This window comes from Acomys russatus, chromosome 6 (assembly GCF_903995435.1).
Source record: "Acomys russatus chromosome 6, mAcoRus1.1, whole genome shotgun sequence".
NCBI lineage: Eukaryota > Metazoa > Chordata > Mammalia > Rodentia > Muridae > Acomys > Acomys russatus.
The window spans coordinates 70,171,136-70,197,822 of record NC_067142.1 but is presented as its reverse complement, the minus strand read 5'-3'; the positions used below and the strand labels follow the sequence as shown (position 1 = coordinate 70,197,822).

Below are 26,687 nucleotides of genomic sequence, written 5' to 3'. Positions count from 1 at the left end.
AACTAGCAATCCTCTCTCAGCTTCCCAACCCAATCTCTTCTTTCTCTTGATCATCATAGTTTTATGGGAGAAGCCTTGGGCCTTTGGTGGGCCCTGGTTTCACTGTCTTGTCATGTCCTAAGAAGTCTTTTGGACTTGCCCTCTGCTCTGACTAGGGGTTCTTTGATGTCTCAGCATTGGTTTTAGGTTGTTGTCTGTCCTCTGAGGATGACTACTCCTGCCACTTTCATCCACAGATCCCCGATGTCTAGTAGAAAATTTCTGATTCATCCCCCAACTCAGTGTGCCTGTGTTGTTGTGATACACACACACACACACACATACACACACACATTTTTCACTTGGCTTCCATATCCACAACTCAAGAGGCCGTAGGAGCTTTGGAATCTAGTCCAGTTTTTCCAGTTCCCCTTACAGTCCACACTCCAGACTTCTGTGGTCGTTTCTTGTTCGCTAGCCCCTTCACAGGGCTGCCTGTCTTTGCTATCTGTCATCCTGTCAGGCTAGCTTCACCGCTGGTGCAGGAAGGGAGGGACATAAGTGTCCTTCAGAGGAATCTAGTCCTCTAAGAGTCAACCAAATACCTTCTGTGAAATGTTGCACTGCAACTTGAAAAGAAATTTAAAAATAAAATTCTTCTGTTTCTTAGACTCACCCTAAAGAATCAGAATTGGGATTATACTCAGCCCTCTCTTGAAGGCTTTGGTCTACTTATGTCCAAATAAGCTTCATCTTACTTTCCTTGTTGTATGCATTTCATTTGGCTAAAGGGGGAGGTGAGAGAAATCTGGGTGTGACTTACCCAGATGATGAAAAACAGTCTTATACGGCTTTATCAGGCACTGGGCCACATGGACAGAGAGAAAAACATGTGGGAAAGAAGATGGCGAAACAGTTTCTGATGAGATAACTAATACTTAATTGAGCTCACACATTTACCACCATTGGCACCAAAATATGTTAATGTGAAAATCACAGAACCACAGAGATGCTGGACTCCTGAGTGATAGCTGACGTGTTTTTGCGTTTCTGGAAGGGAAGCTCTTGGTATGTGGATATGAATTCAATTTATGCCTCTGTCTTTAGGGAGGAGAGAACCAAAAAAATCCTAATTTTCAGTTTTATTCATGGAATATTACACAGGGTCAGCTCGTATTCTGCTCTCTGTGTTGATGCTGGCATGGAGGGATGAGAACAGAGCAGGAAGGGTTCTTACTCCAAGAGGACTTGCTCCTGGTGGGCGTGAATCACAACACATGTGTTCTCTGTGTTGAAGTTCAGCAATGTGTAAGTAGAAGCAAGGGTTCATAGGAGAAAACTCAATTCTTTGACTCTATGACTGATACTTAGGTGGCTGGCTGGTGTCATTATATGGTTTTCATTCCAAGAACCTACAGGATTATTACTCTAAAGCAAGGTTTCCTTTAGCCCCCTATGCCTAGAAATTCCAAGTCCATGTTTTTCTCATTCTTATCATCCTCCTCCTCATCATCATCATCGCTACTATAGATGTTATTTTTCTTTTTCTGTCACTCTTCACTTTGAAAAATCTGTCTTTGACATAGCAATTTTCATGAGCAAGCAAATAGTCTCTTTTCTCAGCTCACTGGCAGCAAAATGCAAAAATATCAAACACACTATGTCATATTTTCCATAATCCCTTTGCCCTTTTAGTCTGTCACAATGTTGTGAATTCTGTGCCACTTCCAACCTTCCTATTTTTCTAATGTTCCTATTAGGATTCTGCCTTTGAGCTCTGGGATTTGTTATTCTTAGCCCAGACTCTTTGGGCCCAGACATTTACACAATTTATTCAAGTGGGCTTTTCCTCCATATTGACAACTCAAGCCTTACTTTACCAGTAATATGTGACTTTCTTCTCAGAAATCATGAAGATTTGACATATTTCATTGCTTGTGGTCTGTCTACCCCTAACAACTGACAGCTCAGCTCTTAAGAAACAACTATCGTGTGAAGTCGAGACAAAGAAAAGTTGGAATGGGTGTGTTAATCTCACAGAAGGTAGATATTACTACAAGAAAAGACATAAGTAATAAAGAGGGTTATTGAATTCAATAAACTTAGAGACTAGAGCATTTAAATCAATGAAAGCATAATTTATGTGTGTATATATATCATAAATTATAATAATAATTTGTTATCTTGCACCTTGGCTCATTAGAGGAATGTATTCACACTGTCATTTATGGGACTCTATCTGTGGATGAGCCTTCACTGCATATTGCAATGATTAGAAGAGTTTTTACTGAAATGAGAACCCAGTGTGGAGAGTTTTTAACATTAAATGAGTAAACAAAAGGTTCACATCTATTTGTGTTTTTTTTCTTTTTCTAGGATCAGACATTGTTCAGTGGTTAATAAAGAACTTAACAATAGAAGATCCAGGTAAATAAATCATTTTTGCATTGCTAGACTTTTTCTCTCTGTGGTTTTGATAAATATGTTTTCTCAAGGCTATTTAAAATAATAATCAAGCAAATCTCATGATAATGAACATAATTAAAGTTAATAATATTTAGCATTTAGACAATGTCAATATACATACAACTAAAATAATCTATTTTATATTATTTAAGTATGGTTATTTGTGATTTTTACAATAGATTAAAAAGCTATATACATAAATAATTATACACGTAATATATAGCAAATGGTTGTGAAATATCACATTAGAACACTTTAAAGTAAATCTCATTAATTTATCACTTGCCTTAGTTCTATTTTTTGACTGAGATTGGAAAACTGTTTTTTGTAATTCTAATTTTTGGTCATATGTGTGTGTGTTTAGTACTCTCACTGAAATCCTAAACTCATTTACTCTGGTAGACATGATCAGTTCTGCAGCAGAGCACTAAATTCTCATACTGAAATTACTTATATCAACTTGAATTTTGTGTTTCCTGGAAGAAATTTTTACATATCTGAGGCAGTCAATGGCTTTTAAAAATGGGATGTGGATGCCTTCATGTGTGGCCAACTGTTCATGTCACTGAAATACAAATAAGCTCTTCTTTTTAGAGGAAATGCTGAGAATCTAAGAGCTGCTAGGAAATGGAGATTCCAGGAACAGGGAAGGATTGACTAGGTGGGGGCAGTGTGGGCAGCATTCTGAGGTATACAACACCCCATCTCCTGCCTGCCATGGAAGGCTTATTTCGTTTCTTCCCACTCTACTGATTACCACCTTTGAATTATTTAAACTTGATAGTACATAAAGATAAAAAGGATTTTGCTCTTACTGTATGTTTTCATTAGAAATATAGCTTGAAATATATATGTATTTGTATGTATATCAATCTACAGATACCCATGTTCAGTTGATACATGACCTTTGAGAATGCTTCTCTTGTAGGGTGGGATGGATTTAAGTGTTTACAAAAGGACGAAGCAGCTAGTATGTAAAACCACACTCTCACTAAGTGAGAGTGAGGATGCTTCTGAAGAAAGAAAGCCACACATTTAGCAAGTTCAGGGTTCAGTTTTATGCCATTGGTACTCTGACTTGCACAACCATGCAGCTCAGAAAACGATCCTAACTGTGCTACTGATGTGCACCAAACAATAATAATCATGTAGCTCAAAGTGTTAAATAAATTCAAAAGAGTATTTTTTGATAGTTTCTTATTTTTGAATTTTTGGTGTGGAATCTACCTTGTAGTTTATGCTGACCTGAAACTTTTCAGTTATGTTGTGACATGCTTAAAAAATGTAGCTTTTAACTTGTTTTGTTTTGTTTTTAACGAACAAGTTTGCCCTAGAAGGAGTATGAGGCTCAGTGCTAGGTTTTAAGTCATGTAAAAAAGCATGGGTTCTGTTCTGCATGTGTAATGTGCACACGCCATCTATCTGGTCACCCCTCTGCTCACAACTAAACATGGCTGATGACTTAATTGACACTAAGGAAGTTACATTAAGGATGCCCCATGTAGGGAGCTGTTTAGAAGAGAGACAATGGATGTTGTTATATAGAATGCGCCAATGTCCTGAATCGCTTTAATAATGAAAGACAACCCTGTGCCTGCTTCCCGTCTGTCTAGTGCTCCATGTGGCAGCAAAATATTGTTTGATGACCTTAATGGACATTTGAAATTCTAAATGTCAGTTATTTGTTGAAATAGGGTTTTGTGAGACCAGCTGAAAAATAAGAGCAATTGTGGATCCAGTAGCTCCTGTGGAGCAAAGTGAGGCTCCTACTCTTCAGGGCTTACCCAAGACCAAGAAGAACACATCGCTTGCCCATTAGTAGTCAACATTTTGTTAACCAAAGCCTAAGCACCTTTCATTTTCATTGCAGCAATTTAGTATCATCATAAACTGAGGCATGATGTACTGTTTCTTTAAAAAATATAATAATAGAACTTCATAATCCTTTACTTAGAATTATTCTTAGTTATATTGACATGTACATATATATATTATGTACACATATACAATACAAACTGTCTTCTTTACTTTTGTATTTCTATGAGGAGACACCATACCCAAACAACCTACAAAAAAAGTATTTATTTGGGGGCCTTGTTTACAGTTTCAGAGGGAAACATGGCAGCATGAGCATGCAGGCAGACAAGGCACTGGAGCAGTAGGTAAGCGTGTATATCTTATCTGCAAGGTAGAGGGCAAAAAGAGAGCATTTTTACTGGAGCTGGCATGTTTTATTTTAAACCTCAAAACTCATCCCTAGTGACACAATTCCTTCAAGAAGGCCACACCACCTAATCTTTCCCAAAATGGCTCCACAACTAGAGACCAATCACTCAAATCTCTGAGCTTTTGAGAGGTGGGCATTATCATTAAAACCACCACGCCCATATACAAAATGTGTCTAATATGTTGGGTTTCCTCTACGTGTTAGTCTATTTCCATAATATCAGTGTAGGAAACACATGAGAATATTCTAAGGTCTATTTCTTTGTGGACTTATTCACACTTTGGTTTATGTAACAAATATTTTTTGAATTCTCACTTCAGGCTCTGAGAAAACTTCTCCTCCCTTGAATGGGAGATTGAGTCAAAGCACTCCTGGTCTTCCCTCTTGCTTTTTCACTGTCTCTGCCTCAGTCTCTTGGAACACCTTCCAATGCTATAGTCAAGCTATAAGGAACTCCGCAGAGTGCTGTGTTAGCTCAGAACCTCTTCTCATCCACCAGCAGCACACACTGTTGCTAAGTAATGCAAGAATTCCCATAGGTGTCATGTCTATGGCTCTCTTGCCGGCCTCTCCATGACTGATGCTCTGTACTCGGGTCTTTTTGTTGGGAGAAGGGGGCGACTCAGCATAACTTAACATGGAGCCCAGACTTACTCTTGCACGTGTCTCCTGAGTTCCCCTTAGAGTTGAGTCTTTGCTGTTGCATGCATGAGCTCTTCAGTTCAATGACTGGTCTGGGAAAAGAGAATGAAACAGATACAAACAAACAGCAACAATAAAACAAAAGTTAATAAAAAAAACGCCCAATCATAGCATCCCCTGAGATTTTTGATGTCTGTTACTGGGGTGTCTAGTTGTGCCTAGACATTCATAACTTCCTTATTGCTACTTCTTCACACTAGCAGAGACTTCCCCTATGTGCTGACGACTGTACTGTAGCAGGGTCTGTGTGGAAGCATAGGACCAAACCCACTTGACATGAGAAATGCAGGCTGTGCTCCCTAAAACCTGCCCTATGTCCTTCTCTGTTTTATCCTCAATTGAACAAAGGGTACTCCAGCTTTCTCAGCATTTCAAAGTCCAGGGTTCTCTGAAGTTCTCCATCTAGGCCAGCCCACACAGCTCTTTTTACATCATTAGTCTTCTGGCTCACCAAGGCATCTCATAGAAAACAGAACAGACTTTCTCTCCTCTTAAATATTCATTTTTGCTTATTTACCTAATTGCTTACAATTATTCTTTAATGTTCATTAGGTTCTTCCCCACCCCATCCCCCACTCCCTCTGGGATAAACTATCTCTGTCAAAGCGTCATTCATTTACTTCATGACTCTGGGGATCCTTTGCTGGCCTGAGTTGGCTTCCTTGTCTTCTGCTTCGCTCCTTGAAATACTGTAGCCAGCTGGTCTGATGTCAGACTTTTGGTCTGTAAGAAGTTCCTAGGCTGCCAGCTAGGTAGCTCTTATTCTCTCATCCCTCCCATGGCCTGCTGGCTCTGCCTTCTCACCATGTTCTTAAAAGGCAACATGCTGTGAATTCTTGTTTGTGGAAGCAAACCCTCAGCATGCAGAAACCTGCATCTGTGCTTGCTTGGCCTCTTAAACCCACCCTCTTCGGTATATATTTCAATATTTTTTTGGTTAGGTTTGCAACGTCTATTTGTCATAACCTGTCACAAGTGCATTGCAGGAGACCAATGACTCATTGATATCATTCTGCCCATTCGAGATCTTTTCCCCCACTCCCTGGAGGCTATGAAGCTATACTGACCAAAAGAAAGAGTCTGGACAGCTAGGCTCTGAAATGGGCTGCTCTACACCTGCAGCAGCAAGGTGTTCTCTCTAGTTCTGCATCCCTTGAGTGGCACCTCCTTCTTCTGGCTCTACATCATCGATGCCATGCGTTTTGAGATTCTTGTCTTCCTTGTGGTGGCCTTTGACACAGAACATGTTCCTGGACTTTGTACACAGGGAGTCGTGGTTTGCACACTACCTGGTTCGTGGCACCGAGTGAGTTAATATCTCTAACTGCCCTCCTAGGTTAAACAGGCTTCAGTTCTGTCCTTTGCGAAGCTTAAATGAGTCAGTTTGGAAGCAGGCTAGAATCTTGATCTTATTTTTAAATTGCACTGATATTTTGTAAACTTTCTGCAAAGACATTTACCTGAATTGAATTTTTTTTAAATACATGCCATTTTATACTTGCCTTTAAATACAACCAATGCTATGGAATCTTCAGTTTCCATTGGGTTTTCTTGTTTGTTTGTTTGTTTGTCTGGTGGTTTGTTTTTGTTTTCTTTTGTTTTGTTTTTGTTTTTGTTTGACCACGAACTTTGGGAATGTTGCCAGTTGACACTACTCCTCTGTTTATTGATTCCTTGGGTCAAATTTCTCTTTTATTTTATTCCACATGTTTCTCTTGTCACTTCATTTGTACACACATTATGGTAGAAGGCATATATTTTCTCTAATGGTTAAATTGAAGTGTTAGAATTCATTAGTTTTCAACAATCAGCTGATTTTGTTAACAATGGGAGTTGGCCTGAGTGTTATCAAGCATGTTTTCAAGTGTAGTGCACCATTTATCAAGGCCTTGCTCTCCTAAATAAAACAGAAAAGGGGACAGTTGAAAAACACTAGCTCATCACCTAAATTAACCCAGTGCTTCTATATAAAGCTTGAAATAAAGACAGAAAACAAACTCAGCTATTAAAAACAAGGAATTCCCGAAATTTGTGGATAAATGGATTGAGCTAGAAATGATCATAATGAGTGAGTTAACCCAGAAGCAGAAAGAATCAAATGGTATATACTCACTTATATCTGCATACTAGCCCAAGGGGCATGTCCCACGAAAGCCTTCACTTACCAGGAAACTGGGACAGAGGGGAAGGCATCCTATTGGGACTCTAAATGAGAGACGCATGGGAGAACAGCAAAATAAAAGGATCCAGAGGGTCCTAGAAATCTACAAGTAGAACAATATGATAGGCAGAGTTGGGCCCAGGGGTCCCGCCCAAACTAAGGCACCAGCCAAGGACAATACAGGAGGTAAACTTTAAACCCCTTCCCAGATCTAGCCAATGGTCAGAATATTCTCCACAGTTGAGTGGAGAGTGTGATACGACTTTCTCACGTACTCTGGTGCCTCACATTTGACCATGTCCCCTGGAGGGGGAGACCTGGTGGCACTCAGAGGAAGGACAGCAAGTAGCCAAGAAGAGACTTGATACCCTATGAGAATATATAGGGGGACATAATCCCCTTCAGGAACAGTCATAGGGGAGGGGAATAATGGGAAAATGGGGGGGGGGGAGGAATGGGAGGATACAAGGGATGGGATAAACATTGAGATGTAACAAGAATAAATTAATAAAAAAAAATAAATAAAATTAAAAAAAAATAAATAAAAGACAGAAAACAAGATTAAGTATAAATAGAAAATTATCCAAGATAAAAACTTAATTCAAAATTACCACCAAACATCCCAGGGCAACTAGATGGCTCAGTGGATAAAGCCTCATGCTGCCATGTCTGATCCCCAGGCCCAACAAAATAGAAAACGATAACTAACTCTTGCAAGTTGTCCTCTGATCTCCAGAGGTTCACTGTGACACCTCCCACAGACACAAGTAAACAAACAAATGTAATAAAAAGGTCTTTTAGAAAAATTACCTTCTATGAAACTTCAATGAAAAATTCAAGATTTAAAAGCCAACCAGAAATATAAATTGTGCATTAGCAGTTGGTTTAGTAACTGGACCATCACTGAGTGAATTAAATGCGTTCATCACTTCCACCATTACGGAGTGGACTGTCTGCATCCCAAAGACAGCTGCAGTCCTCGGAAGAAAGCACTCTAATGCCTGATAGCTCACGTAATGGAAGTCCATTATCAATGCCCTCTGTATCCTGCACTTTGAACGCATCTAGTTAGACTACTCCGGAGTGGTACAGTTCCTTCATCCCAGCACTGGAGAGGCAGGGGTAGCCAGATATGAGTTCTAGGCCAGCTTGATCTACAGAACAAGTCCAGGACAGTCAGAGACACACAGAGAACCCCTGTCTCAAAACAAACAAACAAAAAATAGGCTGCTTCTGAAATCTCAGCCCTTGGAGCCTGGGATCATGGGAACTTGAGAAAGTAATGCCTGTTTTTCTTGATGATATGTGGATTCACTAGGTGGAACCATTTAAATAAGTTATTTCTTTTGATTATTACATCAATATCATGAAGTAGCAGACAGATATTTTGTGATTTGACTGTCGGAAAACCAACAGAGGACATTATAGAGACCAAATTTGCACAAGATCCTGAAGTAGAATTTTAGTATCTCCATCTCTCTGCTTTGTCCATTTCCATATTATTAAAGTTATTTCTAATCTAGATTTTATTTCTTCATAAATGGTGGCTTCCATGATAGAGACTTGGACCCACCTGGTGGGTCCACATACGACATGGTGGTCTTGTGAAACCTTAACCTGATCTTTTTGGACCTGACGTAATATACTTAGAGCCACACTCTGGGCACATTCTGTTATATAGAGCCATTTTCTACAAGTCATTACTCCTGTGCTTTACAGTAAACAAAAAAGAGACCTTTAATACATACATACAAATTGTTTTAAATGATAATCTTGTCTGGTAGGAGCATTTAAAAGACCTTGCAAACACCCACGCAAATCCTCATGAGCTCATAAAAATATTTCTTATTGTTCATTCTGCAAATTGTGACTCCGATCTTTAATAAATTAAAGTGCCCCCTTCATTATTATTCTAGACCTGGGAAGCCATTGCTTACTAACATTCTGGGTTTGTAAGGCATCATTTAACACTGATGTAAACTGTCCTGGATCTGAGACTTCACCTACACCTCTCGCAACAATGTTTGAACGACTTTCAAGATAATATGTATTACCCAGCGGTCTTTTTTGAAAAGCTGCATGCATCAGTGTTCTTATATCTTTGAATATCTGCTAGTGTTAATTATTTTTCCTGTTGCTATGATAAAATACCTTGACAAAAGCATTTCATGAAGGAAGGCTTTGTTTTAGCCAGCTGTTCAAGGACACAGCCTATCGTGTGGAGACGTGAAGCCAGCTGCAGCATGAAGGAGCTGGTCACATTGCATCCGTAGTCAGGACGAAGGGAACGGCGAAGCCTCCTCCTCCTCAGTTAGCTTTTTCTGAAGTCTAGGACCTAAGCCCAAAGGGTGGCACCACCCTCCTTTAGGAAGGGTCTTCTCACCTCAGTTGACCTGACTGAAATAACACCTCTCAGATATTTCCAGAGGCTAACATAATATAAATAACCCTTTACAGGCGTGTCCATAGGCTTGTTTTCCAGATTGTTCTATATCCTGTCATGATGCCAATTGTCTTAGTTTGGGTTTGACTGCTGTAAAAAAGCACCATGACCTTTATAAGAATAAAGGAAAATATTTAGTCAAGGCTGCTAATAGTGTCAGTGGTTTAGCCCATTGTCACCATTACTGGGAAACATAGTGGCATGCAGGCAGGCCTGGGGATGGAGAAGGAGCTGAGAGTTCTACATCTTGACTTAAGGCAGCAGTCGGAGACTGTGTGCCACTCTGGGCATAGCTTGAGCGTAGGAGACCTCAAAGCCCACCCCCCACAGTGACACACTTCCTCCAACAAGGCCACACCTCCTAATAGTGCCACTCCCTATGGGCCAAACATTCAAACACATGAGTCTATGGGGGCCATTCCTATTCCAAAATCACACCAATATCACCTACTACAATTGCTCTTAATGCATGTTCCTGCCCCTAAAGCCAGAGTTTCAGATACACAGGGAATCCTATATGTTCATCTACTTCTTTTCATATGAGATGTATAAGGACCAGAGTTTCCTTTTTTCTTTTTACTTCAGTATATTCTTGGCTTCTTTTAGGAGAAGCAGCTCCTTTTCCATATATTCAATTGGCACTCACCTTTATCCATTCACCCTCAAATGAAACAGAGCAATACATTGGCTTAGGCAGTAAATGCATTCAATTTTCATGGTTGTGGAGGGCAGAATGTCTAGGATCAGGGCACTGGCACATTTGGTGTCTAGTGAAAAGTCTGTTTTCTGGTTCAGAAATGGTTTAGGTTCAGCATGGCCTCCCCTGGAGGAAGTACATTAGTCTAGTAAGGTTCAGTCTCATTACCTAGTTGCCTCCACCATCTCCATCTCTAAGAACTAGGTTTTGACATTTCACTGGAGAGGGCCACTGATATTTGGTCTATAATATTCCCTAAGTTTTAAAAGATTGTTCTATCATATATTTAATTCCACTAGGATTTTCTTCCTTCCTTCCTTCCTTCCTTCCTTCCTTCCTTCCTTCCTTCCTTCCTTTCTTCCTTCCTTCCTTCCTTCTTCCTTCCTTCTTTACTTCTTCCTTCCTTCTTTCTTTCTTTTCCCATTGTTCCTGGTACAGCCCTACATCGCCAATGTCTGTCAGAAACACCCCTATTAAACTTAGCTAACAAATAATCCAATTGAGAAATGGGGCTCAGAACTAAACAGAGAATTCTCAATGTCTTTAGTCATCAGAGAAATTCAAATCAAAATGACTCTGAGATTCCATCTTACACCCATCAGAATGGCTAAGATCAAAAATTCAAGTGACACCACATGCTGGCTAGGATGTGGAGAGAGAGGAACACTCCTTCATTGCTGGTGGGAATGTAAACTAGTACAACCACTTTGGAAATCTCTCTGGTGCTTTCTCAGAAAACTGGGAATAGGGCTTCCTCAAGACCCAGCTATTGCACTCCTTGGAATATACCCAGAAAATGCTCCACCACACAACAAGGACATATGCTCAATCATGTTCATAGCAGCTTTATTCATAATAGCCAGAACCTGGAAACAGCCTAAATGCCCTAGTTGAAGAGTGGATAAAGAAACTGTGGTACATTTACACTACGGAATACTACTCAGCTATTAAAAACAAGGAAATCCTGAAATTTGTGGACAAATGGATGATACTAGAGATGATCATAATGAGTGAGTTAACCTAGAAGCAGAAAGACTCAAATGGTATATACTCACTTACAATTGGACATTAGCTCAAAAGGCATGTCGCACAAAAGTCTTCACTTACCAGGAGATTGGGATAGACATGAGGGCATCCTACTAAGACTCTAGGTAAGAGAAATATAGGAGATGGGGAAATAGAAGGACCCAGAGGGTCCTCGGAACCTACAAGAAGAACATCATGATGGGTGAATTGGGGCTCAGGGGGGTCTGCTCAAACTATTGCACTAACCAAGGACAATACAATAGTAAACATCGAATCCCTACTCTGATCTACCCAATGGACAGGACATTCTCCACAGTTATGTGGAGAGTGAGGACTTCTTTGACATGAACTCTGGTGCTCTATATTTGACCACCTCCCCTTGGTGGGGAGGCCTGGCGGCACTCAAAGAAAGAATAAGCAGGCTACCAAGATGAGACTTGACAGCCTATGACCATGTAGTGGGGAAGGAGGTCCCCCTCGGTCATAGACTTAGGGGAGGGGAATAAGGTGAAAGCAGGAGGGAGGGAGGCATGGGAGGATACAAGTGATGGGATAACAATTGAGTTGTAATCTGAATAAATTTATAAAATTTAGAAAGTAAAAATAAACTTAGTTAGCCATACTCTGTTCTTTTTCACCACTTCCTTTTATTCCTGTAACTAGGATTTGCGTTTACATTGGACTGCTTCTCTTTTTACTGGGATAAGTAACCTCAATTTACATCAACTTATTATCCTTGTTCTAAACTAAAAATCAAACCCCATTGCCTAATGTCATAAAGATGATAAGGGGAAGAGCCATTATTTAAAACAGGAAACATGTATTTTAGAAATATGAACAATTGGTCCAGGGGAGATAGCTCAGTGTTAAAGTGCTTGCTGTGCAAACATGAGAATCTGAGTTTGAGTCCCAGTAGGGTGGAGCCACAGAACTGGTATGTGGAGACTGGTAAATCCTGGGGCCTGCTTCCCAGACACTCTAATGGAAACACCTAGCATTCTGTCCACCGAGAGACCACGTCGTAGTAGGCCAGTGACCTACTCCCTCCAACAAAGCCACACTTACTCCAACAAGATCATGCCTCCTACAGAAAAAAATATAAACCTAAACAATTTTAGTAGCATTAATTTTTCCACCTTTTTTGAGGTTGAATTCACAAAATTGTAGACACTTAAGGTTACAAATAGATGCTTTGAGATACATTGTGAAATGATTGCTGTAATCAAACTTATTAACACATCCACAGGTTGCTTTCTTTTCCGTTTAATGTTGCCTCAGTATCTCAGCAGGGCTTGTGGACTAATGACTCCACTGGAATCTGGATGCTTCTGTCTTCTCAACTCAAAAGAATCAGACTTATGTTTATACCTTGAAAGCTCAGTGCAGTACCCTTTTATGTGAACATGGTAACCAGGTACAGAGCTCCTGGCAGAAAAATGGAAGACAGTAGAGGATGAGTTAAGAGACACCCATTGAAATGGCCCAATTGGCCCCCAGCTCCCCAGGAGCCCACTGCTGTTAAGGTAAACCCACATTCACACAGGTCTCCATCAGGTGTTTGTGCTTTCCTCCCATAAACAATTGTAAAAGGAAGGAGACTGCAGGAAAAGCAGAGTGGGGACAAAGCAAATGGGATTTGACAAAAATTAATAAGGCCTGGAGCCCAGGGCATCATCTGAAGATGCGTTTATTCACCAGCCCTACTCATCAGAAAATGGCAGGGGAATTACATGATGTTCTCTCTTATCTGGAGGACCCAGGAACAGTTGTGTAAGAGCTGGCTGGAACCCAACCTCTTTATCGCATATTAAGGAGAGTGCAATCCTCTTATTTCTCCATCTGAGGGATAAGTTAGGGTTTCCTCCCTCAGTGTTTGAACTGAGAGCAGTGCTATTAGCTCTATCTCTTTGTCATATTTCAAGAGTCTTTTCCTTTTGTTCCAACTTTGAATGGTCTGAAATGCTAGCTATGCAAGTATGTAAAACATGGTCAGAGTGCTCCTGGGCTCTTTGTGAGCTAAGTACACATCTTTCTGTGACATGGTGTCCCCAACACTTCACCATCACTTGGACACAAATCACACATGCAAACTTACTTTGATAGTCAAGTGATCATCCCTTGTAAAACAAGTCTAAAATATGTCATTGCTACCTAGAATATGAGTTTGAGTAATACAGTTGCCAATCCCCCTTTAAGCAAGGGGGTCTTCATGTACAATGGGACTAAAGTGCTTTTCAAATGTTTGAAATTACCTTCTAATTCCGTTGATTGAAGCATTTGAATTATTCAGAGTTCCTGGTTCCTGCTGCGTTCACTAACACCTGTGCTGTGAGATCCATTAGTGCACATTAGGCTCGCCATGTAGAGTTCTGTTTGATTAATGCATTTTTCAGGAGGCAATGCTCAGATTGTGCTTTCTGTATTTTCTACCAATCATTACTCTTTTGATTGAAACCAATTTTTACAAGATTTGTGTACATCATAGATTGTACTGAATTCCCCAAGGATGGTGTTCAACAACCTTGGCATTTGATTCTTCCTGTGATGAGGGTCCTGGGTTACTGTGTGAGAAATGGGAGACCTGCATTCTTCATGCTGCTTCTTGCAACTTTGCTTCTAAGAGAGCACCAGGATTCTTTTGGGTATTTCATCATAGTCTCTTGATAACTGGTTGGTAGGTGGTTAAGTAGACTATGCTTAGGGACAGATGTCTGATGTCACAGGTAGTACCTTATAATAAACATCTAAAAGAGTAATTTGGATTCTTAAAGAGCATTAGAAGTCCACTCTAGGTAATTTGGGAAATTCATGAAAACTAAAAACAAACAAACAAACAAACAAACAAATAAAACATATCCATAGATATCTCTCCCAGAGAGAAACTTAAAATTCTGGCACATCTATCCAATCTTATTTGAAAGTTTCACCATCTCTACCTTAATTGTTGGAATTAGCTTTGTTGACTATATTCTCACCACATTGCATGAAGTAGAATCTCACATCCCTTTGTCCTTTCCTGCTTTTTATGATCACACAGTGACCATGTCCTCAATTGGGCTTTGACAACCACCACTTCTTTTTAAAGTGGCCATCTACTGTCATTAGTGTAGCCCCAACTCTGGGTGCTACTCCTACCCCTGTTGTCACAAAGTCCCTCCTAACCCCAGCATTGTAGTGATCTCTTATTTAAGGTTTTTACTAGATCCACAGAGCCTCAGTGATGCTGGGAAGAAAAGGCAGCACAGTAAGTGTGGCTTCTTCACAGCATCAGTCTCTTCTTGAGTCCTATTAAAAACCAATTCTCTTAGGCTCTTCATTCTGGGGGCAGTCACCAACAGCTTCACAATTAAAGATGGAGGCTTAAGAAAAAAAGAATATAACCTGCCTTCATCCTATTCATAGCCATGGTTTCTGAATTTAAATATCTGGCTCTTGTGTTGACCTTCACCAATGATATTTTAAGAATAATTTTCCCTTCAAGAACATTTCCCTTTTTTTTAAAGGCAATTCTTACTATGTAGTCATCTTTGGCCTTGACTTCATCATGTTCCTCCTTCAGCGTCCCAAGGATGTCTTTGCTTGACAGATGTCTTTGTTGATGTAGATTGTCCTTCCAGCAGCATATGATGATCTGTCCTTAGGGAATTTTCTAAGGTTCAGAGTACATTCAAAATATATATGCTTTGTAACTATATGGACTATTTCTCTATCCTCTACACAGTTCATGATAAATATTGCATATACAATAAATGCTTTGGAATTCAGCATACTTAAGAAAAGAGCTACTGACATTAAAAACAAGTTGTTCTCCGTCTTTAATATTTTACTTAGCAACACAGTGCAAGCACTTCCACATTCGTAGTACAAGCATTAGTTGGAGATTTTCCTCGAAGGGAAAAGCCTGTGGGTCCACAGCACTCTATGACATAGAAAGTGTTTCATTATAGAAAGGAAACAGGGTTATCACCCACAGATTTCAAGTGATCTATTTATCTTTAAGTAAAAGCAAAGGCAGGCTTCCAAGTGCAGAAAAAAATGTTCAACATAGTTCAAAACAGTCTAACAAAGTTTTCTTTATTTCATGGAAAAATGTGTTTTATAAACAAGTACCGATTCCTGTTAGAATAAAGCATGTTGTATACAGTCATACAGAATCCTGAAAAACCCAAGGAAGGGCATCATGAAGCTCACCAAAAAATTCTTCAGTTAGACATTAATCTCCAGGTCTAAAATTATATTATTTCAGCGTAAGTGAAGGCTGTAGGCCATGCTTTGATTTTTACCCCTGTGATTTTTTTTTCAAAAAATCAGTCCTTGGAAAGTATCCTGACGTATAGATATTCTGTCTTCTTAAATGTGGTTTAACAGATCAAGGCCAGACCTCTTATCCTTAGCATAAGAAGTGTGCTGCTTCTGAATATATCTTTTTCTATCATTCATAGCGAAGGCGTAGGCCAGCATCCCTGGAATGCCTGACTTGTGCTGGAGGTAGCGGGAAGTAATTTGGAGATGCTGGGTGGCTGAGGCACTCAGAGCCCAGCGTTTCCCTTGAAATCTGCTGCACTGCCTAGCAGGCACTTCCGTCCTGGAGAGGAAGAACATCTTGTCCCTCGGCAGTAGGTAGATTTCCACTGCTTTGTCTCTTCATGAACATTAGCTCTTTGCTTTATTAGCGCTTTCCTGCTCCCAGCTGGTCCCCCAAATTTGACAAATGGGCCTGATTTACAAATAGATATCCAATGGCAGCCTAATAAATTCTTGGTCACTGGTGTGGTACTGTAAACAGAAACAGATTGCCGAAAATATCGAAGATCTTTTTTAATCTAATGCTTAGTTTGCCAAGGTTAGAGCCAAGACGAGCTAACATGCCCTTAACTGGAATTTGCAACTTTGCACTCTGCCGAGCCACGGAGTCCTTTAGAAGAGAAATTAGCACAGACAGGGCAGCAAGAAGTGCCTGGCAGCTAGAACCACATCCTGTCACCCCACTGCCCTCCACACTTTTCCCTCCTCAGCCCATCCCTACTGCTGGGAAATGGTGCCTATGGCAGCTACTCCTGATGCTGGTGCTCCTTTCCTCCTGAATCTCATGTTCCTTTCAGTAGTCCTCACTTTACGAATCCACCTGCTCTGAGGCCATGGTAGGGACACGGTGTCCAGAGAATGCCACCAAATATTAATTAATGTTTGGTGATAGGTAGCAAACACCTTCTGTATCAGGAAATAAGCACTTAGTCAAATTATTTACTTCGGGTAAGGGAAGTCCAAAGAAAAGAGTCAAGTGAGTTGGCAGTAGGATGTCATGTTTCAAAATGAGGGCTTGCTTAGAGAGATATGTGTATATATGAATACATATGCTCATACCAATGGTTGCTATTGCTTAGGCTATGTTATACAACTCACAGAGAAATTCTTCTTGCATCTTAACTCAGCACCTTCATGGAGTATTAATGTCTAATGATAACGAGGATATTAGAGACCTGCGACAATGTTGATTAAGAGATATGGGCATCCTTGAAAAGTGGAGCAGCAAACATAGAACCATAATAGAAAAGAGATGAAAGCATCTTCTCAGGACGTGTAAGCACAAGGAGCACATTCAGTGCAAGTTTCTTTTCAGCTTTGAAGACTTTTATCTGACTATGATGTAGATGTCCAAGCAAAGGGTGGGGCTCCGGGTTAGCCCATACCCAGGCAAGACATCAGAGGAAGTCTCTGGAATGGAAAGTGTTTCAAATTAATGTGGTGTTGGGAAGACAAATGAGTATTCTTTTTTTTTTTTTTTTTTTTTTTCGGGGCCCTCAGAAATAAATTTGATATCTTGTCTTTTAAATGATCAAAATATTATAACTCATGTTAGAATAGAAAAAGCCCTCTGTTCGGTTATAAAACAAATAATGTGAAATTTCTCCCTGACCTGTAGCCAGAGAGAAACTGTTTGCAAGTGGGGGCTCATCATACGTTTAACCAGCTACTGATATGCTCACATCACTTGCCATGTCCACATGTGTCAGAGATGAAAACATTTACAGCATTGGGAATATCAGTGCTCCCACTGCCAAAGGTTTAGATGCTTCTGCTCACAAAGGCTTATAATGTCATCCCATATTGTTATCCCAAAGCTTCCACCAGGAGGAACTATAGTAGGGATCGCCTCAACTATGGTGCATTCAGCCCTGACAACTGAAATCGTGCACAGAGGTTCTGAACGGTGACTGGGAATTAGGGGTTATTGCTACTGAAGTCCTATGGTTTCCAACCTGTCAGAGCTTTAAGATGTCTTGGCATTGTTTTCCTTGTCCAAGTTGTTTCTTATTCAGTAGGATGATAATTTGAAGTATTATCTATTTCTCTCAATCCTACTATTTTGCTATGATCTCTGGCTATGGACAATATGGGACTGTAGTTTTTTGGAGGAAATAGAAGACAAGGAAGTCATTTTTCTCTAATATTCTAATTCCTTCTGCAACTAAAGGATACTCTGCCCCCATCTACACCCAACTTGCCCATTTTCCATCACCGTTGAGCTTGCCTGTGCTCCTCTTATCCTCTGACGTCACCATCAGCTTATTACTCCATCCCTTATATTTCACTTTTAACAAACAATCCTAACCTGTGATCTGCTTATTGGCTTTCTCACTACATTTCTTTCCCACTGTAAACAACTCCCAAATGGTCCCATGGTATTTTCTTGCTATTGTCCTATTCTCTTCTGATTTCACAAACTCATTTGCATCCATTATGCATAAATCCACTTTAATTTATATCTGATTTCATTGGAATGTTGTTTTTATCCTCTTCTATATAGTGGACCTTCATTTGCTACAATCACTAATGTCTTATTGTTAAAAAAAAAAATGTAATCACACTGTCTTTGTTCTTGATATGAACTCTTGGCTGCATTTTTTGTTTTCTTGCCCACTGTACCATAGTTTGATTCTGTAACACATTATTACCATTCATAGCTACTGTCTTTTAGATGCCTGGGTCTTGGAGACTTGGAAATAAAGTTCTTTATATGCCCACTCTTCACACCCATACTTCCTCATTTTGCTCATGATAGACATGGCTCCTGATACAATTGTATTTCTACACTCCCTTCTTAGCTTCTAATGCATAGCCCAATAGTCCCCTGCGGATCTCAACTTGGGTACGTCACAGGCATCTTGTATGCAACGTCCTATAACTGCCCTGCTCATTTGATTCTCAAATCAGTGTAGATACTGCCTTCTAAGTGTTTCCCCACCCTGTTCACCCTGTACCACCTCTCACATCTCACTGAGAGCTGCTGTAAATTTCTAGCCCATACCCAGGCAGCCTCACATATTCAACGTTCTGTACTCTTGGATGAATGTATAAAATTATGGATAAAAACTATTATAAAAATCACATTTGTGCTTAACATTTATAGACATTTAATTTGTTAATATTCCCCCTTTTTTAGATTGTTTGAGGCAGGGCTTCTCTGTATAGCTCTGACTGTCCTGGAACTCATTCTGTAGGCCAGGTTGGCCTGAAACTCAGAGATCTGCCTACCTCTGCCTCTAGAGTGTTGGAATCAGAGGTGTGCACCATCACCACTTGGTGTCATTACTTCTTTAAAGAGAATATATAATAACTATTCATACAGTATTTACATTTTATTGGGTATTTGAGTAATATAGAGATTATTTTGGAGTACCTGGGAAGATATACATAGATTACATGCAAATATTGTTCTGTTTTATCTAAGACTTAGAAATCTTCATAGTTCTGTATCTTCAGAAATTCCTGGAACCACACTCCTAATAGATACTGAGGGACAGTGGTACCTTCAACTTTTGTGCCATATCTGAAACAATAATAATAATCTTTCCAAAACCAAATCCAATTATACCTCTGCAAAGCTCTATGACACTAATTGGTCCCCCATTGTCTTAGGAGAATATATGGGCAAAATCATCAAGTGAATGAGCACTTAGGCACAGAATCTAAAAATTCAAACAGTATAAGCATATCATAGCACATAAAGTCTTCTACAATGAAGCCATTTTATCTTCATATCTCCTGAGATTACGATTGGTTGCATATATGCTGCTATATTTTTTGGAACCTCTTTCTACTTTATAACCCCTATTCTTCTTTTGTTGTTATTGTTGTTTTTCAGGACTTGAATTAAATAACAACTCTGCTAGAAAACTTTTCTGAGATCCCAAATTAGATGGGACTGCTTCTTTACTGTGTTTCTAGGATACAGGGAACTTATCACTGTTGAAATTCTTCTTAGACCTTGTGTTTAACTATCTACTTATTTGTTGGTTTCATCCATTACCTAAATTTTAAAGGCTGAGTCTTTGTTCTGTGTCTTTCTCCCATGAACTGAATGGTGGATGATTGGGCTATACATCTGTTAATCAAACATTTGAAAATTTGTGCACTTGTCAACCAAAACACAGTAAAGGAAGAAGCAAAGACATGGGCCATGATGGAGGTGTCAAAATGGAATGTGAGGCACCAGTGGCAGAGACCTCAGAGTAGATAGAATTGTGGGAAAATCTGAGCGGCCCAAAAGAGGACTGCCCTAGTAGCTTAGGAGAGAGGATTACAGAAGGATATCTACAGAACTCTCTTTAGGGAGTCATTGGTAACCTTCAAAATAAAAGATTTGCTAGACTTTGGGGGACAGAATGAGAGTATAATGAGCTGAAGAAAGTAATGAGAATCCAAAGTGAGGGTAACAAATCCGTAAAAGCACTCTTCCACAAAGAATGAAGTCAGAGGGAAGGAAGGGGCTGGCTGGGATAGGGACAAATTCTTGGAGATTTGCTAAATCCAGAAAATCTTTTTTTGTTTGTTTCTCTCTGTCTCTCTGCCCTTGTGTGTGTGTGTCTGTGTTTGACTCTCTGTGTGTCTCTGTCTCTGTCTCTGTCTCTCTCTCTCTTTATCTCTCTCTCTTTCCTTCCTCTCTTCAGTTGCATGAAGAAAGAGTTTAATGTCTTTTAGAGCACAATTTACAACATTGTTGGGTGAACAATGATCTCATTAAAATCCCATATAGAGTTCCGTTGGAAATAAAGACAATTGTTGCTTCTTGTGAAAGGGGAAAAGAGCAAGTAAAGGCAATGGTCACTCAAGAGTTGTTTGAGGGAAGGCTGGTTAATAGGGTTGAAAGTCAAATGTGTTTTGTTTTGTTTGTTTGCTTGTTTGTTTGTTTGTTGTTTTTTAGTAGAGAATTACATAAAGACAGATAGGCTTGCAGTGATAGGTGTAGCTGTCTGACTTTTGGTAAAGAAAACATTTTGGACAATATATTAATCAATTAAAGATAGAATATAGGCAAATGGATAGAACTAGAAATGATCATCCTGAGTGAGGTAACCCAGGCCCATGAAGTCACACATGGTATGTATTCACTTATAAGTAGGTATTAGCCACATAATGCAGGATAACCACACTACAATACAGAGGCATAAAGAAGCTAAATAACAAGGAGGACCCTAGGGAGAATGCTTAATTCTCATTTAGAAGGGCAAATAGAATAAGCACCGGAAGTAGTTGAAGAGAAGGAAGAAGACGGATGCCTACTATAGAGTTCCTCTGAAAGATTCCACCCAGCATGGGATGGAAGCAGATGCTAAGACTCACAGATAAACTTCTGGGTGGAGTACAGGGAGTCTTATGGAAGAGTTGAGGGATAGAAGGACCTGGAGAGGGCAGGAGCTCCACAAGGAGACCAATGGAGCCAACAAATCCTGTCTGGGGTGAAGGGATACTGCAGAGATTGACGCACCACCTGAGGACCATGCATGGTGAAGACCCAGACCCTCTGCTCACATGTAGTCGATAGGCAGCACAGTCTTTTTGTGGGTCTTATAATATGGGAAGTAGGAGCTACTTCTGACATGGACTCTGGTACCCATTTATTGATTACTTCCCCCTGGCCAGGCAGCCTTGCCAGGCAACAGAGGAAGAAGACACAGGCAGTCCAGATGTGACTTGATAGGCTGAGGTCAGATAATAGGGGAGGAAGGCTTCCCCTTTCTGAGGACCAGAGGAGAAGGCAGGGGGATCAGAGAGAGAGGGTTGGGTCAAGAAGTGACAGGGGATGCTATAATCAGAATGTAATATGACCAATTAAAAAAAAAAAAGATAGAATATAGGATCCCAGACAATAAAAAGACTTGAATTTGTATGGCTATACCTTTTATAGTACAAACCTGGGCTGTGTTTTATTCTAACAAGCTAGGCTTGGCCTACATTCTGAATAGGCTAATTGAAGTGATAAGTGATGGCCAAAAGCTGAGAAAGGTTTATTCAATGTGGCAGCATTGGGAAGAGAAACAAAGAGGCGCCAAGACCTCCTCTCAGGCACATCTTTGGTACACTACCATGACATTTAGATTTAGTCGAGGATACGAAGTATGCTTAGCTAGGCTTTCCTGGCCAAGGTGTGGTCCTGCCAACCACTGACCTGGAGATGTCTTGGCTCCAGGCTCTTCTTGTGAGTTGTCACAAATGATATGACTTCTATTTTGGAAAGGCAAGTTCCTCCTCTGGCTGGCCTCTATGCTTATCATTTTCTGTTTCCTTTCCCAGAATGAGATTGTTGGAGAAATTCAAACTCCCCTGGCTCCTTTGTTTCAATAGTCTGGCAACGAAAAGGAGGGTCCCTCTTGACCTCTCAGTGTAGTTGAGACAGGATGCCAGGTTGGTGCTAAATAATGCCACTTGAACTGTTATCATTAAAAATGCCACAAGGAGCATGATAAATTTATAGATAGAGTAGACAAATGAGAAGCACCTTACCAAATAAAGCCCTGGCCCTCCCCTGGCATACTGGGCACTCATCAGTTTGACCAGCAGTAGTCAGTGATCATAAGCATTAGGGGAGTGAGGGTTAAGTTTCTGAATCCCTTGACTTAAGGCAAACTCCTGATTTGTGACTGAGCGCTTTTGTTGTAAGGCAGATGCACTTAGACACAGGCCTGGCGAATGCACCACAGCACTCTTGTACTGTCTGACTGAGAAGCAAAACCCTGGTGTGAGATGTCTCCTCTGTTGCAATCTGCTTCCCTGCTGTTGTATGCTATTTCTCTGAGAGAAAGGTCAGTGTTTTAATTGCCTGTGGTTCTCCCCATTTCCCCCCTCCCCCACCCCTTGCCTCCAAGTCCCCCCTTCCCCCCAGCCCTGGGCTCTCCTTTTGCTCAGGCTGTCTGTATTTATATGCACAATTTTACAGACTGCTTTCTTTCTTTTTTTCTTTCTTTCTTTCTTTTTTTACTTTCACCATCTGAATCACCAAAGACTGGATTATTAAAATAATTAATTAGTTTATTATGTGAATACCAATTTCTGTGATTAATCGTTGCCTATTCACAGCTTTTGTCTTTTTTTTTTTAAATCCCAATTGCAAAACAGCTCCATATAAAAATTCAAACTCTGACAAGTGCTGAAGTGAAATAGGTTGTACCACCCAACCCACCTTTGTTCATAATTGGCCTTGGGCTACAATTCCTGTGTTTTTCTAATTAGACTGAAGGCCATTAATACCGTTTTATATAAGAAATACAAATCGCTGTTTTCCCAGCATAATTGGGTCTCAAGCTGTGCTGCTTTCTAAGTTGTCTCACTTTGGGGATTTATTTCAGTTAGTTTCTTCTAAAATGGGATTCCAGGCCACGTGTAGGAAAGCTAACTCTGCTTCCCACATGAGAAGAAGGCAACATAGGTTAAGGTTTGTCATCTGAGGAAGGGTGGGCAAGTCTCAAGCTCCAAATTTTCTCAGTCACTGTACTCTACTGCGGTTTTTATTTCCCTTTTGCATGGTGGGGATTCAACCCAGGGCCTCTCTTAGACAAGTGCCCTACTGCCTACTCATGTCCCCAGCCTTAGGATTTTCGAGACAGACTTTCACTGTGTAGCCTAGACTGTACCTGAATTTTATTCCTTCAGCCTATGAAATGCTGGGGCTACAGATGGTCATCAACATAAATGAAAGCCTACAGAGAGCCCAGAAGATGGGTTGAAAGGCTTCTGAATGGAAAAGAGTTAGGTATTTCATCCCTTTTCCATTTTCAGTGCATCTGAGCATGTGCTTACATCTTGAAATATAGACTGACAGGTTGAGATAATTTTTGTATTTATGTCCAATGCTAATAACACCCAGATGGTGTAACTTAGCATAGCCATTACAGAAAAGAATCCCTCGAAACATTAAAAATGAAACTGACATATAATGAGGTAATTCATATCCCACTACTGAGTATACATTCTAAAGAAGTCCAGTAGTTCTGCTGATGTGCAAACTGCTGGTCATCACACAGTTGTTCCCAATAGTCAAGACTCATTCTGAATCTACTAATAAAACGGAGGACACATATGTTCATACATGTGGACAAATTCTATTTATCCTCAAAAGAGTAAAAGAAGAGAAAAAATATATATGTAATTTTAAAACTTACAAACATACAAAACTATGATTTTTAGCATTGATTTTACAGAAGTGTGTTACACTAAAATGTTGATTTATCTTGTCCACCTGAGATCAATCCACTCACTCTGTGTGTGTGTGTGTGTGTGTGTGTGTGTGTGTGTGTGTTGGGGGGTGGTATGCCAGGGACCAGAGGATAACCCAAGGTAGAGTTTCCTTGGTTGCTGTCTACTTCGATTTTTTTTTTCTTTTTTGTGGTAAAAGGCTCTCTTGTTGACCTGGGACTTTTGGGATTGGTAGAAAGCCCTAGTGATCTGCTGGTCTCTAAATTTTCAGGAGAATAACTAAAGGAATTCTCCATACTCAATTTTTAAACCTGGTATTGCTCTCAGGCCTTCATACTTCAAGGCAGACACTTTAGTGACTAAGCTATCATCCTAGACCCCTACTAAATTTTTAAATTGTTGGATTTTACTTCATAATATTTTGTGGAAGATTTCTGTTTCTCTTGCAATGAAAAAAACTAATGATCTGGTACTTTTGTGTTTCCTAATGTCTTAATCTAGTTTTAGTGTTAAAATAATGTTTTTATGTAAGTAGACTATATTCCTTCTGAAAGTATTTTAAAAAAAGAAATGGAGTAATTGGATTCCTTTGCAACTGACAGAATATGTCATAAAAGCCATCTAGATCCGTTGCGGTTTGTTGGGTTTTTTTGTTTGTTTATTTGTTCTGTTTTTGGAGTTTATTAGTTATTGATTCAATCCCCTTAATGGAAAGGGGATTATTGAGTTCTTCATTTTGTCGTAAGTGACTTTTGGTAGTATCTTCCAAGTATATGGTCCATTTCATGCAAGTTATCACACTTACAGGCATGATGTTGTTTACAGTGGTCCTCAGCTATTTGCACAATGTCCATACAACATTTATGATGATAACAATTTTATTTCTTACATTAGATATTCGTATTGATTTTCATAGTTACCAGGCTAGGTGCTTATAGATTTTGTTGATATTTTTCTGAAAACTGGAGTTTGGTTTAGTTGTTGCTTGTTTGGTTTGGTGTTTGTTTTGGGTTCAGTTTGGCTTGTGATAGATTTCAGTCTCTCTTCTTTCTCAAGGTTCCCATAGTGGTAGGATTCATATTTCTCTAATGTGTACATTTCTGCTCTAATTCCCCATTTATGAACTGCTTGTGCTGCAGCCTATGTGTTTTAATAGATTGTATTTGTATATTTAATTAGTCCAAAATACTATTCAATTTGTCTTTAGCCTGTCTTCTTTTCCTGTGTGTTATAATAAAATATATTATCTAATTTGTAGATATTCTGAAGAATTTTTGAGATATTTTTCTTATAGAGATTTCTCAAATAAACTTGTAGTAACTAGTATGCTTCTAAATTTGTTGAAACATGCTTTGAAACCCAAACTGTGCTCTGGGTTGGTGAATATTCCATGTAAACTTTAGATTATTTCTGTTGGAGGAAAGAATATTAAATGAAAGCGAAGTTATGCTAAGTCACTAATAGTGAGTTCAGCTGAAGACATTCATATTACCATCTGGACCAATTCATCTATCAGTTCTCTATAGAGCAGTACAGATATTCAGGCATTTCCTACTGTAACTCTGGGTTTGTCTCTTTCTCTGTTAGTTCTATTACGATTGCCTTCCACATTTTGAAGAGAACATACATTTAGAGTGTTTTCCTCTTGTTAAAATAACCTCTTTAAAATTATGCAATTCCATCCTTCGTTCCTACCATCCTTATTTGCTATGGGCTCCACTTCATAATACTTTGTTAGTATATGAAAACCTTGACTTGTGTGAACAGGATCCCTGTTTCCTACTCTCTCTGTTTTCAACACAGTCAAATCTTTATTTTTAAAGGAGAATTCTGTCTTAGTCAAGTTTTTTATTGCTGTGAAGAGGCATCATGACCACATTTAATTTGGAGCTGGCATAGAGTTTTGGAGATTTATTAGTCCATTGTTGTCATAGTGGTATACAGACAGACATGGTGATGGAGAAGGAACTGAGAGTTCTACATCTGGATCTGCAGACAGCAGAAGGAGACTGTGTACCACACAGGGTTTAGCTTGAGCATATGAAACATCAATGCCCAGCACCACAGTGAGACACTTTCTCCAACAAGGCCACACCTACTCTAAAAAGGCCATATCTCCTAATAGTGCCACTTTCTATGGGCCAAGCATTAACACACATATGGGGCCATGGGTCTACAGGGACCATACCTGCTCAAACCACCATAGTCCCTAGCCAGGCATAGGGCTCTACCCTATAATATTAGCACTGGAGACTAAAGCAAGCAAGATGATTGCCTATTAAGAACAAGCTGAGCTACAAACTGAGTTCAAATCCGGCTTGGCTTATAAAGTGTGATAAAGAAAAAAAAAAAAAAAGGGAAGAGAGAGAAATGGGGGAAATGGAAGAAGAAGCAGGAGGAGGAGAAGAGGGATTTGTAGTGTAGATCTTAATTGATCCAATTCCATCTTCAAATGACATTATCTCATCACACTACTCTGCTTCTCAAATCTTTGAGGTACTTTATGCCACGG

General features: G+C 39.7%; 1 protein-coding gene across 4 annotated transcripts in view; it reads left to right on the top strand.

Moving 5' to 3' along the window:
• The window catches only part of Rgs7 (regulator of G protein signaling 7), a 366,490-nt gene that overhangs the window by 262,147 nt on the left and 77,656 nt on the right, over positions 1-26,687 (top strand). For all 4 annotated transcript variants that reach the window (XM_051147937.1, XM_051147939.1, XM_051147940.1 and 1 more), the window contains exon 4: positions 2,356-2,406. In XM_051147937.1, coding sequence (XP_051003894.1) covers positions 2,356-2,406 — 51 coding nt within the window. The remainder of the gene's footprint in view (positions 1-2,355; positions 2,407-26,687) is intronic.